This window comes from Somniosus microcephalus, chromosome 1, assembly GCF_052327205.1.
Source record: "Somniosus microcephalus isolate GS21.2 chromosome 1, FLI_Smic_1.0, whole genome shotgun sequence".
NCBI lineage: Eukaryota > Metazoa > Chordata > Chondrichthyes > Squaliformes > Somniosidae > Somniosus > Somniosus microcephalus.
In genome coordinates this window covers 400,470,878-400,492,419 of record NC_140987.1, presented here as the reverse complement: position 1 = coordinate 400,492,419, position 21,542 = coordinate 400,470,878, and the positions used below count along the sequence as shown (strand labels likewise).

At 45.9% G+C, this 21,542-nt stretch overlaps 1 protein-coding gene across 1 annotated transcript in view; it reads right to left on the bottom strand.

Annotated features, from left to right (window-relative positions):
• The window catches only part of tex11 (testis expressed 11), a 300,617-nt gene that overhangs the window by 87,175 nt on the left and 191,900 nt on the right, over positions 1 to 21,542 (bottom strand). The window contains exons 20-22 of the mRNA XM_085992186.1: positions 20,484 to 20,524; positions 14,502 to 14,588; positions 12,073 to 12,143 (exon numbers count right to left, since the gene is read on the bottom strand). Of these exons, the coding sequence (XP_085848312.1) occupies positions 12,073 to 12,143; positions 14,502 to 14,588; positions 20,484 to 20,524 (199 nt within the window). The remainder of the gene's footprint in view (positions 1 to 12,072; positions 12,144 to 14,501; positions 14,589 to 20,483; positions 20,525 to 21,542) is intronic.

Sequence of the window (21,542 nt, the reverse complement as noted above, 5' to 3'; positions counted from 1 at the left end):
AGTTCGTGTGCGGGTTGTCGAAGGAAGGAACACAAAAGCGACTGCTTGAAGAGAACGATCTTACACTTGATAAGGCTGTCCTTATTGCAGCATCGCACGAAGCCGCAGCGAGAGGCACGGCGGAAATGCAGCTGAAGGCAGCGGTACTCAGCGTGGATCAAATGACTTCGGGTACAACGAAATGTTATCGTTGTGGGAAGACAACACACGGCCAGAACCAATGCTGGTTTAAAAACCAGGAATGTAGAAAATGTGGCAAGATTGGTCACATAGCTAAAGTATGCCGGTCAGGAAAGACAAGCAACAAAAAAAAGTCACCGCAGGAAAAGCACAGCAAGGTACACAAGGTGACTGAGAAGAGTTCAGATGAACAGAATTCGGATTCAGACTCCAACAGCCAAGAACTGGATAGTCTGAGAATTCACAATGCGAGTAAGGAAGTTGACCTACAAATTATCTGGGTCACACTCAAAATAGCCGGAGTCCAAGTGAAAATGGAATTGGACACAGGATCAGCCCTAACAGTCATAAACCGAAAGGACTACAAGAGGCTATTCTCACATATTCCCTTGAGAGATACCAAGATTGTATTGCAGACATACACGGGGCGAAGAGTATACCCCATCGGAAAGATAAAAGTCAAGGTGAGAGACAAGGGCAAAGAACACCAAGGAATGGACTTATATGTACTGCCTGAGGGGGGTCCACCACTTCTGGGACGGGAGTGGATCAGGAAAATAAATATGGACTGGCACTTCCTAAAAACCATAAAGAGTGAGAACTCGGTGAAGATAATCAGCCCAGACTCTGGAACTGATGATGGTAAGACCAACCCATGTGCAAAAGACAGGGCTAAAATGGACCTGCAGACTAATGTTGGAAAAACGAAGGAGTGCATAAATGCTTATGCTTTAGAGGAGAACAAAGTTTCAGAACAGAATTCCACTGAGCAACAACAACATAGTTTGACAGAGAATTCTGAGTCTGTCCAGCCTACAGACATGCACACTTCTGAGGGACACCGGGCTCGAACTCAACTCCAATTCAAACTACAACAACAATTAGAACAAATGATTCGCCGTCTTGAGCAAGAGATGAATGCAACGAAAAAGTTCTTTGATACAGAGTGGGAGAATCTGGAAAGACAACGGAAGCAGCTGATGGAGAAAATGGAGCAGGAGCACACAAACCGTCTGCACGAGGAGGCCAAACGAATCAAAGCTGATTCGGGTTCTGAAGGGGCGTGCCCTAATCTGGTGGAGCAAGATGTTCAGCAACTGAAGGCGCTTGTTAGCAGGTTGCAGGCAGAAAAGGCTGATTTGGTTGCCATGAATTCCGAGCTCCTACTGAAGTTGGGTGCAGCACCACCAAACGATTCATTTGTTGAAATTCGAATGGTGGAGGCTGCAGATGATGGAGAATTAGAAGCAGCAAAGGGACCTCAGTGCAAGGTTACCAACAGCCCTGTAGCCTATCCGTCAAAAACACAGGATGACGATACTGGGAAACGTCTGATGTCAGAAGGGTTAACGGTCAGTCAACTCCTTCATATGCTGAGGGACAAGACTCTGAAATGGGAAAAACTTGAACACGAGCTTCAATCTTCAAAGGAAAGGGTTTCGGAGCTCTCAAAAGTTATTGAAATAGCTGAGGTGACAACACAGACTGAGAAGACTGCAGCAGAGCAGCCCGTGGATTCCAAAAGTACGCTGACTCACGTCAATGTAGAACAACAGAAGGCTGAAACAGCTGCTCCAGTAGAGGGATTGAATAGTCCGATCAATCAATCTCCGAATGAAGTTGAAGTATTGAAATCACAAATGAGGTCATTAGTAAAAGACTTGCAGAAAGCCCAGAAAAAGCTGGATGAAGCTGAACACATGAAGAAGTCTCTTCAGGAAAAATGTCTGGATTTGGAACAAAAGCTGGCTAACGTCCAGCTGGGTATGGAGGAAATAGAAGACCCTCTCGCTGGCCTAGCTCAGGATGACACCGAATATTACCATGACCTGTTGGACGACACCGAACATTACGATGACCTGTTCTGCCCAGCTTGTGATGAAAACTCCCAAAGTGCAGAAACCATGAAGAATCACAAAAAGTCTAAGGAACACCGGGAGATGGTGGCGCTACTACGGAAAAAGGAGGAAGAGAAGGAGGAAATGTGCATGCAGCTGGCAGCTGACAGTGGAGCCCAGAGAGTCTCCAAGAAGCAGAAAAGGAAAAGTCGAAGCAGAAGATGACCATCTGAACCATTATCACCTGCCAGATCACACACGTGGTCCCTCAGAACGGAGCCAAATCAGTTCGGAAGTAGAAAAACTTTCCAAGGTACTCAAGCTTTTAGAAGTCAGCAATGCTGGTTCAGAAGTGACGGAAGTTCAAGCTGTTAAGTCCATTGAAGGACTATTGGATGAGTCACTCCAGCAACGTGAACCGACTACACCACAGAGACTGAATCTGTGAACTGTTTCCGCAGAGACTGAATCTGTGAACTGTTTTCCCGCAGAGACTGAATCTGTGAACTGTTTTCCGCAGAGACTACATCTGTGAACTGTTTTACATGAAGTTGGATATATGTTATGTTTAATGGGGAATAAGTATGTTGTAAGCTAAAAAAGGAGGATTGTTGTGTATGTAACCATCCACCTTTAAGAGAACTATTTTAGGTGTTGCACTACTTTATTTTGGCTGCTGTATACTGTAATACCGGTGGTGACCACACCGGTATATAAGTGCTGTGTAATGAGTGATTGGGCAGATTCGCCCTGACCTTCGAATAGTAAAGTCCTGTTAAAGTTTACTCTTGTAGTCTGTGTATTAATTCGCTATACAACACACAGACTTTACAGTGGCGACGAGTTCGATCTTACCCTGCGGCAGCGATACATCCGAAGCAGTTAACAAGCGTTGAGAAGAGGCATCCGCCCTCGTCGTTCTGCTGAGAGAAGACTCGAGTCTGCAGAGCAAGGAAGAAGGAAGAATTCTGACACGAGGCCTTCCATCAGCAACAGGCAGTGATTGTCCCTTCTGTCACGGTAGTGAGTGAGCCGATCAGCCACGAGAAGCAAGTCGGCCACGTTGACTGTGAGTAGGGGGAAAAATAAAAAAGAAACGGAGGATAAGGGTGGTGAACTCGACCACGGCCAGGGGAAAGGAGCCGGACAGAAGTCGGGGCCAGAGGCGCTGAGACTGGGGCAGCGTAGGGCATGGCAGCCGCGGTGCAGGGAACGCAGCCGGTGTGAGAGACCGGACTACAAGCGGGAACGCAGCGGGTAAAAGGCCGGGCACCTACCGAGGCCGCGAGGCGCTGTGACCGGGATCATAAGGCGCGGAGGCAATAAATAAATAAATAAACCGCGAGGGACTCGGCCGCAGCCGGGGGAGGAAAGGACCGGACTGCGGGAGGTCTGGGAGAGCCGAGCGAGCGGGAGAGACGGAGCCCGAGAGAGCGAGCGAGACCGTGCCGGCGAGCGGGAGAGACCGAGCCCGAGCGAGCGGGGCCGAGCGAGGTTCCGGCCAGCGGCTTACAGCGGCTGCCGTGAAGGACCGGGAGCTGGAGCTGTCCGACGCCAACTGGTTGTCCCCAGCGCCGGTTGCCCCTGCCGAAAAAGGGAACGCGATCGGCTGTTCTCACGCGCGCTTCAGAATAAACTGAAGCCGGCGCGCAGGCTGCAAACCCCGTAAACCAGCGGTCGTCGCCCGAGGGCAAAGCTTACCCCTCCCACCAGAGGAAGAAACGCGGGAAGCCGCCAGTTAGGCGGGGAAGAAGACAAGCACGAAACCGCCATCTTGAAAGTGGGCGGGGAAGTAGATCAGCGCGGGAAACCGCCATTTTAGAAAAAAAAAAGTTAAAGGAAAACTTCGTTGTTGTTTCTTAGAAAGATTGTGAAGATGCCTAAGCGTGGTAACATCAACGATTTCGATTCCGAGGTAGAAGATTGGGCCACGTATGTAGAACACATCGAGATATATTGTGAGGCCAATAAAATAGAAGATGATGATAAAGCTATAACCTTACTAAACTCAATGGGGGCGAAGACATACGGGCTATTGAAGCATCTTCTATCACCGGCTAAACCGGCGGATCAGACGTTCGCTAATATTGTTGCTGTCCTGAAGGATCATTTGAACCCCACACCACTGATGTTGGCGGAACGATTCAAATTTTATGCGAGAACGCAACGGAAAGAGGAAAGCAACGCGGAATATTTGGTTGAACTACGTAGACTAGCGAAATACTGTCAGTTTGGGGAAAATCTGACAGAGGCATTGAGAGGCAAGTTCGTGTGCGGGTTGTCGAAGGAAGGAACACAAAAGCGACTGCTTGAAGAGAACGATCTTACACTTGATAAGGCTGTCCTTATTGCAGCATCGCACGAAGCCGCAGCGAGAGGCACGGCGGAAATGCAGCTGAAGGCAGCGGTACTCAGCGTGGATCAAATGACTTCGGGTACAACGAAATGTTATCGTTGTGGGAAGACAACACACGGCCAGAACCAATGCTGGTTTAAAAACCAGGAATGTAGAAAATGTGGCAAGATTGGTCACATAGCTAAAGTATGCCGGTCAGGAAAGACAAGCAACAAAAAAAAGTCACCGCAGGAAAAGCACAGCAAGGTACACAAGGTGACTGAGAAGAGTTCAGATGAACAGAATTCGGATTCAGACTCCAACAGCCAAGAACTGGATAGTCTGAGAATTCACAATGCGAGTAAGGAAGTTGACCTACAAATTATCTGGGTCACACTCAAAATAGCCGGAGTCCAAGTGAAAATGGAATTGGACACAGGATCAGCCCTAACAGTCATAAACCGAAAGGACTACAAGAGGCTATTCTCACATATTCCCTTGAGAGATACCAAGATTGTATTGCAGACATACACGGGGCGAAGAGTATACCCCATCGGAAAGATAAAAGTCAAGGTGAGAGACAAGGGCAAAGAACACCAAGGAATGGACTTATATGTACTGCCTGAGGGGGGTCCACCACTTCTGGGACGGGAGTGGATCAGGAAAATAAATATGGACTGGCACTTCCTAAAAACCATAAAGAGTGAGAACTCGGTGAAGATAATCAGCCCAGACTCTGGAACTGATGATGGTAAGACCAACCCATGTGCAAAAGACAGGGCTAAAATGGACCTGCAGACTAATGTTGGAAAAACGAAGGAGTGCATAAATGCTTATGCTTTAGAGGAGAACAAAGTTTCAGAACAGAATTCCACTGAGCAACAACAACATAGTTTGACAGAGAATTCTGAGTCTGTCCAGCCTACAGACATGCACACTTCTGAGGGACACCGGGCTCGAACTCAACTCCAATTCAAACTACAACAACAATTAGAACAAATGATTCGCCGTCTTGAGCAAGAGATGAATGCAACGAAAAAGTTCTTTGATACAGAGTGGGAGAATCTGGAAAGACAACGGAAGCAGCTGATGGAGAAAATGGAGCAGGAGCACACAAACCGTCTGCACGAGGAGGCCAAACGAATCAAAGCTGATTCGGGTTCTGAAGGGGCGTGCCCTAATCTGGTGGAGCAAGATGTTCAGCAACTGAAGGCGCTTGTTAGCAGGTTGCAGGCAGAAAAGGCTGATTTGGTTGCCATGAATTCCGAGCTCCTACTGAAGTTGGGTGCAGCACCACCGAACGATTCATTTGTTGAAATTCGAATGGTGGAGGCTGCAGATGATGGAGAATTAGAAGCAGCAAAGGGACCTCAGTGCAAGGTTACCAACAGCCCTGTAGCCTATCCGTCAAAAACACAGGATGACGATACTGGGAAACGTCTGATGTCAGAAGGGTTAACGGTCAGTCAACTCCTTCATATGCTGAGGGACAAGACTCTGAAATGGGAAAAACTTGAACACGAGCTTCAATCTTCAAAGGAAAGGGTTTCGGAGCTCTCAAAAGTTATTGAAATAGCTGAGGTGACAACACAGACTGAGAAGACTGCAGCAGAGCAGCCCGTGGATTCCAAAAGTACGCTGACTCACGTCAATGTAGAACAACAGAAGGCTGAAACAGCTGCTCCAGTAGAGGGATTGAATAGTCCGATCAATCAATCTCCGAATGAAGTTGAAGTATTGAAATCACAAATGAGGTCATTAGTAAAAGACTTGCAGAAAGCCCAGAAAAAGCTGGATGAAGCTGAACACATGAAGAAGTCTCTTCAGGAAAAATGTCTGGATTTGGAACAAAAGCTGGCTAACGTCCAGCTGGGTATGGAGGAAATAGAAGACCCTCTCGCTGGCCTAGCTCAGGACGACACCGAATATTACCATGACCTGTTGGACGACACCGAACATTACGATGACCTGTTCTGCCCAGCTTGTGATGAAAACTCCCAAAGTGCAGAAACCATGAAGAATCACAAAAAGTCTAAGGAACACCGGGAGATGGTGGCGCTACTACGGAAAAAGGAGGAAGAGAAGGAGGAAATGTGCATGCAGCTGGCAGCTGACAGTGGAGCCCAGAGAGTCTCCAAGAAGCAGAAAAGGAAAAGTCGAAGCAGAAGATGACCATCTGAACCATTATCACCTGCCAGATCACACACGTGGTCCCTCAGAACGGAGCCAAATCAGTTCGGAAGTAGAAAAACTTTCCAAGGTACTCAAGCTTTTAGAAGTCAGCAATGCTGGTTCAGAAGTGACGGAAGTTCAAGCTGTTAAGTCCATTGAAGGACTATTGGATGAGTCACTCCAGCAACGTGAACCGACTACACCACAGAGACTGAATCTGTGAACTGTTTCCGCAGAGACTGAATCTGTGAACTGTTTTCCCGCAGAGACTGAATCTGTGAACTGTTTTCCGCAGAGACTACATCTGTGAACTGTTTTACATGAAGTTGGATATATGTTATGTTTAATGGGGAATAAGTATGTTGTAAGCTAAAAAAGGAGGATTGTTGTGTATGTAACCATCCACCTTTAAGAGAACTATTTTAGGTGTTGCACTACTTTATTTTGGCTGCTGTATACTGTAATACCGGTGGTGACCACACCGGTATATAAGTGCTGTGTAATGAGTGATTGGGCAGATTCGCCCTGACCTTCGAATAGTAAAGTCCTGTTAAAGTTTACTCTTGTAGTCTGTGTATTAATTCGCTATACAACACACAGACTTTACACCATCGTGACTGGGTCTACCTACCACCGTCGACTGGGGCTTTCACAGTGTCGCAGCAGGCCAACAATCTGTGCTGCAACAGATTGCTAGGGATGCTGAGGTGCTGCCCCGGGGGAGTGGCAGTGGGTCAGCAACCTGCTGTCCTCTCTCACGATGTTAGTATTCCTGCTCCCACTGCTGCCATGCCGCCATTGCCCTCGTCGTTGTCTGTCATCCAGCCAGCCCAAACTGCTGCCGCCCATGCTGAAGTGGTGCAGTCTACAGCCAGGCCTTCCAGGCCCAGAGCTGGTCGAGGGTGTCCTGCAAGGCCATCTGAAGTCTCCTGCATGGACACTCAGCAGCCATCCACCAGCCGTGCTGCAGTCACTGGATCAACACTTCGTGGAGAACTGGAGTAGGCAAAGGCACAGTAATGCGAAGCACTAAGGGATTGCACAAGGGTGAATAGTAAATACTGTTGTTGTAAAGATGTGTTCACTGATTGATAAACTTATTAATTCACTTCGGATAATTTTGTACTGTCTATCATTTCAGCTGTGTGCTGTGATATGGCCTGCGACAGGGATGGAATGATGGGGATGTGGTGAGCAATGGGGACCCAGGATTGCATTTATTGGAACCGCAGTCTGATGAGGCGGTCACGGACCGCACTTCCGGAAGGCCGATTGAGTGGCTGCCTCGTCCCTCGCACCTGTTCCTCCTCCTTTTTCTCGTCTTCCTCCTGAGGTGGTCCCGCAATCCCTGCTCTCAAGGGCTGGGCCCTCATGATGGCCAGATTGTGGAGCATGCAACAGACCACGAAGAAATGGGACACCCTCTCCGGCAAGTACTGGAGGACTCCTCCTGAGTGGTCAAGGCAGCGGAACCGTGGCTTGAGCACCCCGGTGGTCTGCTCAATGATGTTCCTGGTGGCATCATTACTCTCATTATATGAGTGCTGTGCTGTGCAGGAGTGTTGGGGTTGCGGAGGGGAGTCATGAGCCAGGTGGAGAGCGGATAGCCCTTGTCTCTGACCAGCCAGCCGCAAGCTTGATGTGGTGGCAGGAAGAGTGCTGGCATGAAGGCACCGTGGCTGCTGCCAGGATAGCGGGCATTCACAGTGAGGATTCGCTGTCTGTGGTCGCACACCAATTGGACATTAAGTGAGTGGTAGTCTTTGCGGTTACGGAAGATCTCGGGTGCCCGCAAAGCCACATGGATGCAGTCAATGGCGACCTGCACCATGGGGAATCCTGCTGTCCTGGCAAAGCAACATGTACGCTCGTCCTGCTTCTCACTGGTGATGGGGAAGGAAATATAGTCCCTTCTCCTACTGTAGAGAGGCTCTTTGACCTCCCGGATGCAGCGATGGACAGCGAACTTCGAGATGCTACCTATATCTCCTGTTGCAGACTGGAAGAATCTGCTGGCGACGGTGACCTTGACTGCCACTGAGAGAGCTGTCCTCGTCCTGTTCTGAGGCTTGAGGTCTGGTTGCAGGAGGTGGCAGAGTTCTGTGACTACCTCATTGCTGAAGCGGAGCCTTCTAATACACTGCTCCTGGCTTAATTGAAAGTAGGAGAATTGCTGTCAGAAGACCCTCGGAGGATAAGGCCTCCTGTTGAGAGCCCTGATGGCCCTCCTCCTCCCTCTGGCCACATGTTCCAATCATCCTCGCTTCCTGCGCTCCCTCCGCAGTAGATCCTGAAGGGCGAGGCCGATTGACAGTACAGCCCCCATTAATGTAAGGAAGTGTAGCACTTTGATATTTTGTGCGAATAAATGTAACCAACTTTTAGAAGCCACAACACTCCGGAGACTAAACAACCTCTGAATGACAGCTCAAGAGTTGAATTCAATCTCAAACTGACAAGGAAGCACTGAAACAGTATTAACCTGACAGATGCGACTCATTACTAATGATCCTTTAAAATAGCGCCCCTGGAGCTGGCATCTACCTGTTTGACGCCTCCTCTCCCTGTCGCTGTCAGGATCAGGCGCTAAGGCAGGGAGCGATACTCAATTTGACAGATCGGGCGCCCAGTGAGCGTTGCACATTTACTGATGTTACGATCTGCCTGCCGCTTAAGTCCCTGGTGCTAACCCTTAGCGGTGGCGCTACAGGGGGAGGGGGCCGAATTTGGCATGTGACACTGGATTCACCTCGCCGCTACTGTCTCAGCGCCCCTGCCAGCTGCTATGGTACCGAATTTCTCCCCCATTTTAATTAAAAATTCCTGGCTCCTCTCTATGCACTTAGGATTTTTTTTCCTTTAGCCATATAAATAGTAAATGGGTAGTAAGAGGTGGGTTGGGGCCGATTAAGGACCAAAAAGGAGACCTATGCATGGAGGCAGAGGGCATTTCTGAGGTACTAAATGAGTACTTTGCATCTGTCTTTACCAAGGAAGATGCTGCCAAAATCAGTGAAAGAGGAGGTAGCTCAGATACTGGATGGGCTAAAAATTAATAAAGAGGAGGTAGTAGAAAGGCTGGCTGTACTTAATGTAGATAAGTCACCAGGGCCGGATGGGATGCAGCTTAGGATGCTGAGGGAAGTAAAGGTGGAAATTGCAGAGGTACTGGCCATAATCTTCCAATCCTCCTTGGATATGGGGGTGGTGCCAGAGGACTAAATTATTGCGAATGTTACACTCTTGTTCAAAAAAGGGTGCAAGGATAAACCCAGGAACTACAGAACAGTCAGCTTAACCTCGATGGTAGGGAAGCTTTTAGAAACGATAATCCAGGACAAAATTAATAGTCAAGAGGACAAGTGTGGATTAATTAAGAGAAGTCAGCACGGATTTGTTAAAGGCAAATCGTGTTTAATTAACTTGATTGAATTTTTTGATGAGGTAACTGAGAGGGTTGATGAGGGCAATGCAGTTGATGTGGTTTACATGGATGACCAAAAGGCATCTGATAAAGTGCCACATAATAGGCTTGCCAGCAAAGTTGAAGCCCATGGAATAAAAGGGACAGTGGCAGCATGGGTACAAAATTGGCTGAGTGACAAGAAACAGAGAGTAGTGGTGAATGGCTATTTTTCAGACTGATGGTGTTCTCCAGGGGTTGGCACTAGGACCACTGCTTTTCTTGATATACATTAATGACTTGGACTTGGGTGTACAGGGTACAATTTCAAAACTTGCAGATGACACAAAACTTGAAAGTATAGTGAACAGTGAGGAGGATAGGGATAGACTTCAAGTGGACATAGATAAGCTGGTGGAATGGGCGGACATGTGACAGATGAAATTTAACGCAGAAAAGTGCAGTGATACATTTTGGTAGGAAGAATGAGGAGAGGCAATATAAACTAATGGGTACAATTCTAAAAGGGGTGCAGGAACAGAGAGACCTGAGGGTATATGTACACAAATCATTGAAGGTGACGAGCAGGTTGAGAAAGTGGTTAAAAAAGCATACGGGATCTGGGCTTTATAAATAGAGGCATAGAGTACAAAAGCAAGGAAGTTATGATAAAACATTATAAAACACTGGTTCGGCCACAACTGGAGTATTGTGTTCAATTCTGGGCACCACACTTTAGGAAGGATTTGAAGGCTTTAAGAGAGGGTGTAGAAAAGATTTACAAGAATGGTTCCAGGGATGAGGAATTACAGTTACGTGGTTAGACTGGAGAAGCTGGGGTTGTTCTCCTTAGAGTAGAGAAGATTGAGAGGAGATTTGATAGAGGTGTTCAAAATCATGAGGGGTCTAGACAGAGTAGATAGAGAGAAACTGTTCCCATTGGTGGAAGGGTTGAGAACCAGTGGACACAGATTTAAGGTGACTGGCAGAAGATCCAAAGGCGACATGAGGAAAAACTTTTTTACACAGCGAGTGGTTATGATCTGGAAGGCACTGCCTGAAAGGGTGATGGAGACAGATTCAATAGTGGCTTTCAAAAGGGAATTGGATAAGTACCTCAGGGAAAACAAATTGCAGGGCTACAGGGAAAGGGCGGGAGAGTGGGACTAGCTAAATTGCTCTTGCAGAGAGTCGGCACGGGCTCGACAGGCCGAATGGCCTCCTACTGTGCTGTAACTATCCTATTCTATGATTAGCCTCTTCCCAGTGCCACTCTTTGGCCTAAATTTGCATTCCCTACTCTTGCCCCACATGCAGCAAAAATGTTTTTTTTACAATTCCTAGTCCTCATCCCAGCGACAGCCTCAGCCTCCACGGCTTCCACTCCAGATCAAAATTCTGGCCTCAGTTCCTATGGCATGCTCCTCCATCCCATCTGCTACTCCATTCCGAGCCCCAGCTTCAACCCAGTAGTCTCCTTCCACTCCCAGTCTAAATTTAAAGATTGTTTTATAATCCGGATACTGTTTCCGCTTCCAGTCCACATCCCCAGCCTGAGTCCCATGCCTTCCTCCTCCTCTCCCATCTTCTGATCCGCTATTCCCACTCTCCTGCTCCTGGTACAAGCTCTAACTTCATCCCCATCCAGCTCAATGCCAACCCCATTCCAGCCCCCAAGGCCTGCTGATTCTTTCTCTGCCTCAAGCCGCCATCTTCTTCTCAGTCGGCCTCTCCCCTCCCCTGCTACCACCCCACTATACACTGTATGTTCAGTTCAGGTGTGTTGTCTTAAGCTTCAGCCCAATGCAAAATGGAACACCTCTACTCTCAGTTCTTCCTCACCCTATCCTCCGACTTACTGTGGGCAATGCCACAGGAGGTTAACTAGTATCCCAGTTGCAAAGTCTCTTAGAGGGACTAGATTTTCCTACTTGCACAACCAAACCATGAATTGTAAAGTACAACATATGAAGAAAATAGGCATGGGTATTTGCAGCAGATTAGCATCATGTACATCCACTTTCCTGAGATCACAATTGCAAACTTTTTTTTTGTTTAATATTCTATTCATCCCAGATTAATCTAAATTTATACTTTGTTTGAATGGAACAGTATAAAGTACTCAAGATACAGTTAGTTCGCACCTGATAAGAAAGAGTGAAGAACTCCCTCATTCTGCTTGGGCAGTCCTCACACTGTAGAGCTAAATTCCAGGCTTATAAATATAAAACACATGGATATCATCTGTAATACTTATGGTTTTTAAAAAAAATCAATTTAGTTCATTAACTTTGCAGCTGATGTTACAGTAACAAAATAAATTATAACTCATAATTTCATGGATTAGTGTTCAAATTTACTGGTATCCCAATCATAGTTTCAGCCCATGTTGTCGTCTGCGCAGTATATGCAAAACAATCTACTCACTTATGGCAGTGCTAATGGCTCTAAGGGCATGAGGTCTGAATCTGCAGCAAAAATTGTTATATATGGGTAACATGACTTCATGGTTAAACTTTCCATTCTTGATAATCCCTCTTTCAGCAAGTTTGTAATTGTTTTTTGACTCGTATGTTGCTACCAATGTAATTTTATGTTAACAAAAATGTAGAATGTCTGAACAATAATTTTCTTTTATGGCATTGGGCACAGTTTTGAACTACAGAACTAGTGAAGTAGACATGATGGTCAACAAGAGGATACTGGTTCCATTATTCATCCAACTTCCCACTTTTTATTCTGCTATTGCTGGTGGTCACAAGGCCAGATAAAAGGTGGCCTCACTTTTGCAGCTGTCAAAAGTGGAAGTCATTATACACAGTTTAATTTATAATTCATCTGGGTTTTTTTAATGTCACTGAAGTAATCTGCTTACTTTGCAGGTGAAGCTTTAGCAGTTAACTTTGGATTATTGGCATCCTAGAGTCTGATTATAAAGCAGCATAGACAGGCCTGGGCAGGCAGCAGGATGTTTGACCACCTTCCTGGCAAGAAATGTTCTAAGGAGACCACTGAAGGAAATATTTTTTTAAGAATAATATATTAAATACTAAAAAAAAACAAATTGAAAACAAAGAACACTTTCAAGTATGCTTTAAGAAAGACATTTTAATAACCCATTGAAAGCATTCTTTGCGCAAATAAGACAAATGCCTTTAGCTCATTCAGAATTAATGCAATCCACTTGAATTCCACACCAGTTTACATAAGCTGAACAATGAGCTAGGTCACAAGGCAGCTTCCATCCACCTTAAGTGGAGGTCAGCATCTTGGACAGGGTCCAATTTAGAATACTTGAGGGCCCATTTCTATTATGGTCACAATGGCACTGTGAATTCGGAAGGTGGGACTTGGAAAGACCTGTTGTACACCCAACATCAGTTCTGGTCGGCAATTGTGGAAACTTCATTAATTAGTGGGATTCTAGCACAGCAACTTCTTGCCCAAAAGCTGGTGGAATAGGATAGGAAAATGTGCCTTTTTGACTCCTTTGCATATGCAGTACCAGGCCGGTAGTTCTATTTCTGAGTGTCACATTTAAATGTCGCGTTTCAAAACATAGGCTCAGATTTTGCAGTCAGCGGTGAAGGGACGGCGCTCACTGCTGACCTCGAAAAAAGCTACCCACAAAGATTTAGCGGGCTCTAGAGCATCAATTTTCTCTATTCCGATGTGACTTTGAATCTGCCGCCATCTATAGGGAATCTGTGGCGTCCAGCAACAGTGAAGTCATCAAGCAGGCTGATCAGCCAATCAGGTTCAAGAATTCTCACAGACAGCAAACCAGGAAGTAAAAAGTACAGATTATAATTCACTTTTTAATCATTTTACAGAAAGCCAAATAAAGATTGGGAATTACAGATGGGATTATGGTAGAAGATGAAATATCATAAACATACTTAAAAAAATGTTTTTTATTATTTTAAAAATCATCCAATTTTTAAATGTTATTCTGAAGAAATGACACTCCACACTTGTAAAATTAGTTTTTATGAGACAGAGAGGTTGTTCAGCAGTAATTATGACTTAGTACGCTGTTAAAAACTCAGTTACAGCTCATTCAACAAGGTTTTTATAGCGTGAATAGTGCGTAAAAAATTGAAGTTCACATCAAATCACTAATTCAGTGTTGATTGCAACAGCGCATCCTGTGGAGGAGCAGGGTATCATTGTCAGCAACTTCTGGATTTCTGCGTTTAACTGCACATGTGCAGACGCCAGAAGTTGCTGTCAGTTTTACACAGTAATGACAGCAGCACTGACAGTTTCACCGGCATTACAACCGCAAATTTCGAGCCAATGTGTATTCACCAACATCTTTGAAAAAGGTGACAGGTAGTTAAGATGATTTGATATTGTTTCCCCGTAGACTGTAAATAATAAGCAATTTGTCTTGGTAATGTCTCTCTGCCAACTGGACAACAGAGGAGAAGCATTGGAGGAGAATAGCGCAGTGAACTGTGTCAAAGGCTGCTGAGAGGTCGAGAAGGACTTAGCCTTCAGACAGTGGAATTTCCCTAATATTTGAAGGTGCATGTTTAGCGCTTTGTATTCAACAATAGCATTCTCTTACCTATTTTTCGAAACCAATTGGCTTCACTACTTTTCAGCTCAACAGTCATCTTCCCCTCAGCCAGCTGAACTATTAGTTTCTTATGAGCTGTAACAAAAGCACAAATAATTTTTGTACAGCAAAGCCACTGTTATCAATTGTAGGATAAAAATTGAGTATGCCGTTGTACTATTTAAAGTATATATGCTCTTTATAAGTGTGAGATTTTTTCACAACTCCTTTTGATCACTATTAAAGTGAAATATGTGGTAAAGTTAAACTGCCAATTCTGAATTATCTACATACAATACCCCAACTGAAACTGCCAATACATCAACAATTTATCACAGCAATAAGATGACATATGTAAGCTACAGACGAGAGGAACAAACTGGAAATGCAGGAAATCTGAAGTAGAAACAAAAAAAAATCCAGAAATAAATTGCAGGTTCAGTTACAAATCCTTCATCAGACTCTGAAGATTTTCTACCCAAAGTGATTAACCTATATTTTCACTTCTCAAATGCTAATGGACCTTTTGTTTTAACTACAACCTTTGTTCATATTTATTTAATTTTTCTTAATGAAGGCTTTCAAATTTTTGCAATTAACATTAATTAGCCATTTTACAACAAGAGCATCATATGGTAAAAAACATTCTCTGGTTGCTATGTGTATCAACATTATAAATGCACTCTAAAAGAGTGCTCAATTACAATGTCACCACATATAGCGACCAGACAAATTCTAAGTCCCACAGAAGTTCTAATGTGACATGGCATTTAAACAACTTGTGCAACTGTCTGTATTTATCATATGGCTGATAACATTGTGGATGGAAGTACAAAGCTCACATGATGTTTATGACTTGCAATACTGGAAACCCTGAGCTGCCTATTCTTGCACAAAAAAATCAAGGGGTAGGAGAAGGTGTTGCCACCAACAAACCAGGTAGTAAGAGAGATATGGAAAAGACTGAAAATTAAAGTCAGGAATCATAACTCTTGGGAAGATCTGCATTCACATCCATAACTCTGCATGACGAGTATCTGATTTCAGCTGACCCATCGGAGAGATATAGGGCAAAAGCAAAATACCTTCCCATCAAGAGAAAGGAACTAAAAAAAAAAATCTAGATAGGGAGGGCTTATTTATTTAATCTCTTCCTGTGGGAACCCTTGTGCATCTCTAGGTGGCTAGTTACAGAGTTCAATTGGCAAAGACTCAGATCAGATCATCCATTCACCCTCTAGCATATAGCACAAAAGAAACTAAGGAAGGAAAAGGTAAAATCGAAAGAATTTTGAAAAATATCTGTATTTTTGGTGCCAGGTGTCTGATTCATTAATATGTTTAACAGTCTCCGAACTAAGCTACTGAAAAATCTACATCTGTAGAATTTTTGTTTGCCTGATATTGAATGAACACACCCTACCTTTAGGTACACATACCTCAGTTGCCTACATTACAACAGTAACTACACTTCAAAAGTACTTCATTGGCCGTGAATTGCTTTGCAGGGCTCTCTGAAGCCAAGAAGGAAGAATTCCAGTCTCAAAGGAAGATGTATCGTTCCAGATTTCAATAGTGAGCCAGACTGGCTGGTTATTCATTAATATTGCCTTGGCGTACAGTGCACCAGCCTACTACAGGTATCTCATTTTCTATACTGTCACAGACAGCTGAACTGGAACCAAACTCCCATCACAATCATGTCAACTTGGAACCATCTTGACTTAACTTACCTCCCCTCCCAGGAGGATAGTCACTAGTTCGTTGTAAAAATATAAATAAGGATATCAAGTGAGAGAGTGCGCACAGATGAAAGAATTCTAAAAGGGGAATCAGTGATGGATCCAGAAACAAAAAGAAAAATAGATCAATGATTCAGGAAATAAATGGCTTTAAGAAAATAAAAGGTGCCAAGTGAAAGAGAAAAATGGAAACAAAATATCAAAGTAAACAGAAAAAAGACAGAAAAGAGCAAATAGTAATGGTCACTAGAACCTGAATCTAGTTCCAAATTAAACATTAGAGGCTGTAGTTTCCTCTATTGTTAAGGAACAGGACAAAACCCTGTTTTTCTTCATTATTTTCAAACTGCTAACAAAATTGTAGAAATGCACATTTTTGAAGCTTGCACTTTCTGAGAATGTGATATAATTAGTGAGAAAGAAAAATTCAACCAATCATGCTGCAATGATTCTTTAACACTCTTCAAGTAGCTAAATGCCACTTACAGGTATGTAAACATCAGTAAATTTGTTAATCCAGCTATGGAGTGTTCAGCTTTTGTGCAAAATGGCCATACATAATTGAGAAAATCCCAGTTTTACCCAGGATGCATGGCATTCCCAGGCACACATTTACTGCCTTGTAAAGAGGAAAAAAGAACTTGCATTTATATAGTGCATTTCACGATCTCAGGACGTCCCAAAGCCTTTTACAGCCAATTTAAATTATTTATGCGACACTTGAAGTGCAGTCACTGTTGTAATATAGGAAATGCAGCAGCCAATTTCTGCACAGCAAGCTCCCACAAACAGCAATGAAATAATCTATTTTAGTGATGTTGGTTGAGAGATAAATATTGTCCAGGACAGCGGGAGAACTCCCCTTGTCTTTTTCAAATAGTGCCGTGAGATTTTTTACATCCATCTGAGAGGGCAGACAGGGCCACATCTGAAAGACAACAATGCAGCACTCCCCCAGTATTGCACTGAAGTGCTCATGCCTCCGGAGTGGGGCTTGAACCCATGACTTTCTGACTCAGAGGCATGAGCACTACCAACTGAGCCAAGGCTGTTCACCTTGTAAGAGTGCAAAATGTGAAATGTATATAAACTTACAATGAAACACAGTAGAAACTAGAATGAAAATCTGCGCCTGCTGGAGTGGAACACTTAGGGGTCGATTTTCCCGCAGGTGCGGGGAATTGTCGGGTTCCCCGAATGTCGGGGATCCCACACGAATGGAAATGGGTCTGCCAGATTGATGCAATTTTCCCTCAATTGGCCAATTCATTTCCAGCGTGTGGGAACCCTTGCTAATTGACTATTTCCAGTCAGAAAGCCCCACAGTATGATGTCATAATTCGTGGTGCTTTTAAAGTCTATAGCAAGCATTGCAACCTCTGCAGGCTTCCATACGAACCACACAGGATGGCAGAGGAGCCTGCAGCAGCTGTGGCCAGTGCCAGACCCCGAGCTGCCTCCAAATTCGACGAGGCTTCACTGCAGGCATTATTGGATGGGGTGAGGGCCCACAGGGAGGTCCTCTTCCCTCGGTCAGGGAGGAAGAGGCCTCCCACTGAGACCAAGGCTGCATGGATGCAGGTGGCAGCAGATGTCAACTCGCTGGGAGTCACCAGAAGAACCTGGATACAGTGTCGGAAGCGATTCCATGGCCTTCACTGTACAGGAAAAGTATGAAGTTTCCACCACCCTGAAACTGATCCCCATTGCCTTTCCCCACCAGCACTCAGCTTTAGCACTCTCTTCCTCCACATCCCACTTCACAGTCACATCCATGCACCCTTACCCATTCCCTCTCTCTCTATGCTCACGTTCACATAACTATTCCACCATGCAGCCCTCACACTCCCTCTCATTCTGATGCTTTGAGCACAACTGACAATACACAGGGAGGGCCCTTGGTCTTGCAGCATCACACCATCTTTGTCTCCCTCTAAGTATCTATGCTATGCAATCTCTACACTCACTCCTGCAATCTCTACACTCACTCCTTCATTCTCACTCAAACTCCACTTGTCTCCCTCATTGCAGGAAAAGCGAGCTCACAACAACAGAGAGCGAGCCAGGACTGGAGGAGGCCCACCCTCAATAGCCCACCTGACCCCCTGGGAGGAAGGAGTCCTGGAAATTGTCGGGGCTGATGTGGCTGCGGAAGCTGGGGAAGGAGAGACAGGGACAGGCCCGCAAGCTGGTGACAGAATAGTTTTCCATCTCTCTCATTGACATAGCATGAGTCGCCGTTATGATTCTGAAGCTACATCATTTGGACTTATGAACATCTGCAAAATCCAATGTGCATGTAACCTTGGCATCACATCTCTAATTCTTTCCTTTACTCCCCCACAGGACCACCCGAAGCCCCCATCCCCACTGCGGAGGAGGAAGAGGCTGAGCAGCCAGATGCCTCAGAGGAAGCTGCAACCTCTGAGGGTGCAGCGTCAGCAGAATTCAGCACACCCAGCACCAGCGCAGACACTCACACCTCAGTGGGACCTTCGCAAGATAGAGTAGTGTTGTCACCTGGTGTATCACAGCTCACAAGTGAGCATCAGCAGATGGTGGAGACAGGGACAGCAGTGGAGAGTCCTCGTCGGAGGGCGTAGGACTCTGCCAGCTCAGCTCTGCTGCATGTTAACCCTCTGCCTCTGGGTCCATCCGCAAGAGAAGAGGTGATGGATCTCCATGCACAGATGCAGGAGTCTCTGGCAGGTTTTGTCTCCAGGGTCGCTGCAAGTGTGGACCGAAAGGAGGAGTCCGTAGCGAACATGAGCAGAGCCTTTGTGGAGTCATTGGCTCATGAACGCATCACCACAGAAAGGATGGCAACCTCCGCGGAAAGGATGGCTACAGTAGAGGAGAGGATGGCTACGGCCATGGAGGAGCTAAGTCGCCAGAGTGTTGAAAACATGGTGAGTGTTCAGAATAGACTGACATCTCTGGAGGAGCGAAGGTCAGCTATTGAGCAGAGAAACCAGACCTTCATGGCAGGCCCTCTGAGTAGGACTGCCATTGTAGAAATGGGTCCCCATGGCCCCCCTGATGTGCAGCAAGCTGCTCTGAAGCCACTTGCAGGCACTGAGGGGGACCTGACCCATGAGAGGGAGGTTGGTGGCAGACCTCAAGGAAGTGGGGGCTCCTCTCCAAGCGCTCACACTTCCAAGCCACTGCCCCGCCGGAGTCCACACCCAACGGAGATAGAGGTCTCAACCCCTGCACAGCCGCAGGAGCAGCAGACTGCTGGCGAGCCCTCACAGGCTCGCCACCCCAGAGGACACCCGCCAAAGGTGTCGAGACAGGAGCAGCAGGAAAGTGAGCAAGGGGCCTCCACATCTGCTGAAGCCACAGGGGAACCACTACATAGGAGCATGAGTAAGAGAAAAATAAAGCACCACTAATCACAAGGGTAGTCACTTGGGTGAAATGTGTTTATTTTAAAAATGCCATCAGTTGGTTATTGTAAATAAAATTTCAGATGGCAACTTCTGCAGTTGTGGCGTGTGTCATTTCACGATTGGGGCTGGAGGTCCTTTAATGCCAAGAGGGGAAGGAAAAAAAGGCCTCCCATGCTTCTGGTAGGTGCCTCAGTTGAGGAAGCGCCGAGTGAGGGTTGCGAGAGGAGCTTCCCAGGAGCTCACACTGGAGAAGTGTGTGAGGCTCCAACCTTCCACAGCTGTGCCTAAGCCTTGAACAAGTTGCCCCAAGCCTGAAACAACAAGGTCCTGCAACCTACAAATGCTGTCTGATTAAATCTCTTCTTTCCTGATTGACCTGCAGCTGAAAGTAAGCAAGCCAACATTGTTCATGCCAGGTTTCATCAGCGGGGTTCCCACCAGGCATGTTTAGCGTGGGAAAAGGCTGAAAATAGCAAGGGCCCCTTAAAATGGCATTAAAGATGCCAATTATTGGTGATTAGGCTCCCGACGACCAGTCCCGCCAGCTTGGGGGGGGGGGGGGGGGGGAAGGTCGCAACCCCCTATTTTTGCAATTTCCCCCCCACACGCCCGAAACCCCGCCTGACGGCTCCAGGAAAATTGACCCCTTAGGCTTTGAAATTATACTGTCCGATATTAGCCATTTAATGACACACTACCTCGCTTAAAATAGCAACGGAATTTTGTATAATGTGTTGTGTTCACCTGTTAATGTCGCATGAATAATTTAAAGACTTAAGTAATTTAACTGAAATGGTTGAAAAGTTACAATACAGTTGCAATATCCTCCAAACATAAGATCCTATTATTGTGCCTACCAGTCTTCAAATATGATAAAAGGGAGTCCAGTCGTTCATGTCTATCAAAAGAAACAATGCATTTATATAGTTAGATGTTGACGGTAAAAATTTGTTAGAAAGTCCGTTTTACTTCAAAAACATAACCAAGACTATTTGTGTAATTTTAGATATGCTTGTCTAGGTCAGGAATGTTTGATTTTGTGAAGCAGCGGGGCTAAAACCATGTACTGTAACTCATTAGTGACTTGCATATGATTAAATTGCTTTTGAGTCAGGCAGAATCATGATTTGTACAATATTGAATAATTACTTATATTTTAAAATATACTCCAAAACCCCCTCCACAGTCCTGCTTCCAACTTTCAGATTCGGGGAGCCCATCTCACTATGTATAATCTCCTAGACTGTACTCGCAGTGCTCCTTAATTCTCGAATTACTACAATTCTCCCAGGTCCCGAGACCTCTCTCCCCAACACCTGCAGATTCAAGGGTCTCTCTTCCAGTGATCCCAGATGCCAGAACACCTGTCACTATGGTTGGAATTTTCCCCTAAAAACACGGGTGGGTTTGGAGTGTGGGGGCTGTTAAATTGCTAAAAATGTGAATCCCGACCTGATCCCGCCCCGCCCATTTCCGAAGATGGGACGGGGCGGGCGACCAACCCGCTCCCAGTGGCCGTTACCTGAATTTAAATATTGCAATGAGGCTGTTTTCCCCATCATTTTGAACTTAACTGCCTGTGGACGGGTTTCACACAATTCATGAAACCTGGCAGTTAAACAGAGGCGGGGACTGCTGTACCCAGGGGGTAAGTGGATTTATACATAGCTTCTGGATCCAGGGTCCCTGCCTAGCTCACCCCTGCGATTGGAGACCCCCCCGCTCCACGAGGCCTCTGATTGCATTCCCAGGCCTCCCCCCCAGTGATGAGGAGGAGGCTGGCCCCGATCCTCCGGCCCCCGCCGATCCTGCGCAACCCCCAAATCCCTAGCCACCCACCCCCGCAATTTCCAATCCCCCACCAATACCTGACCAACCCTCACCCGCGTCCCTGCTCACCTGCCGATCCCCAACCT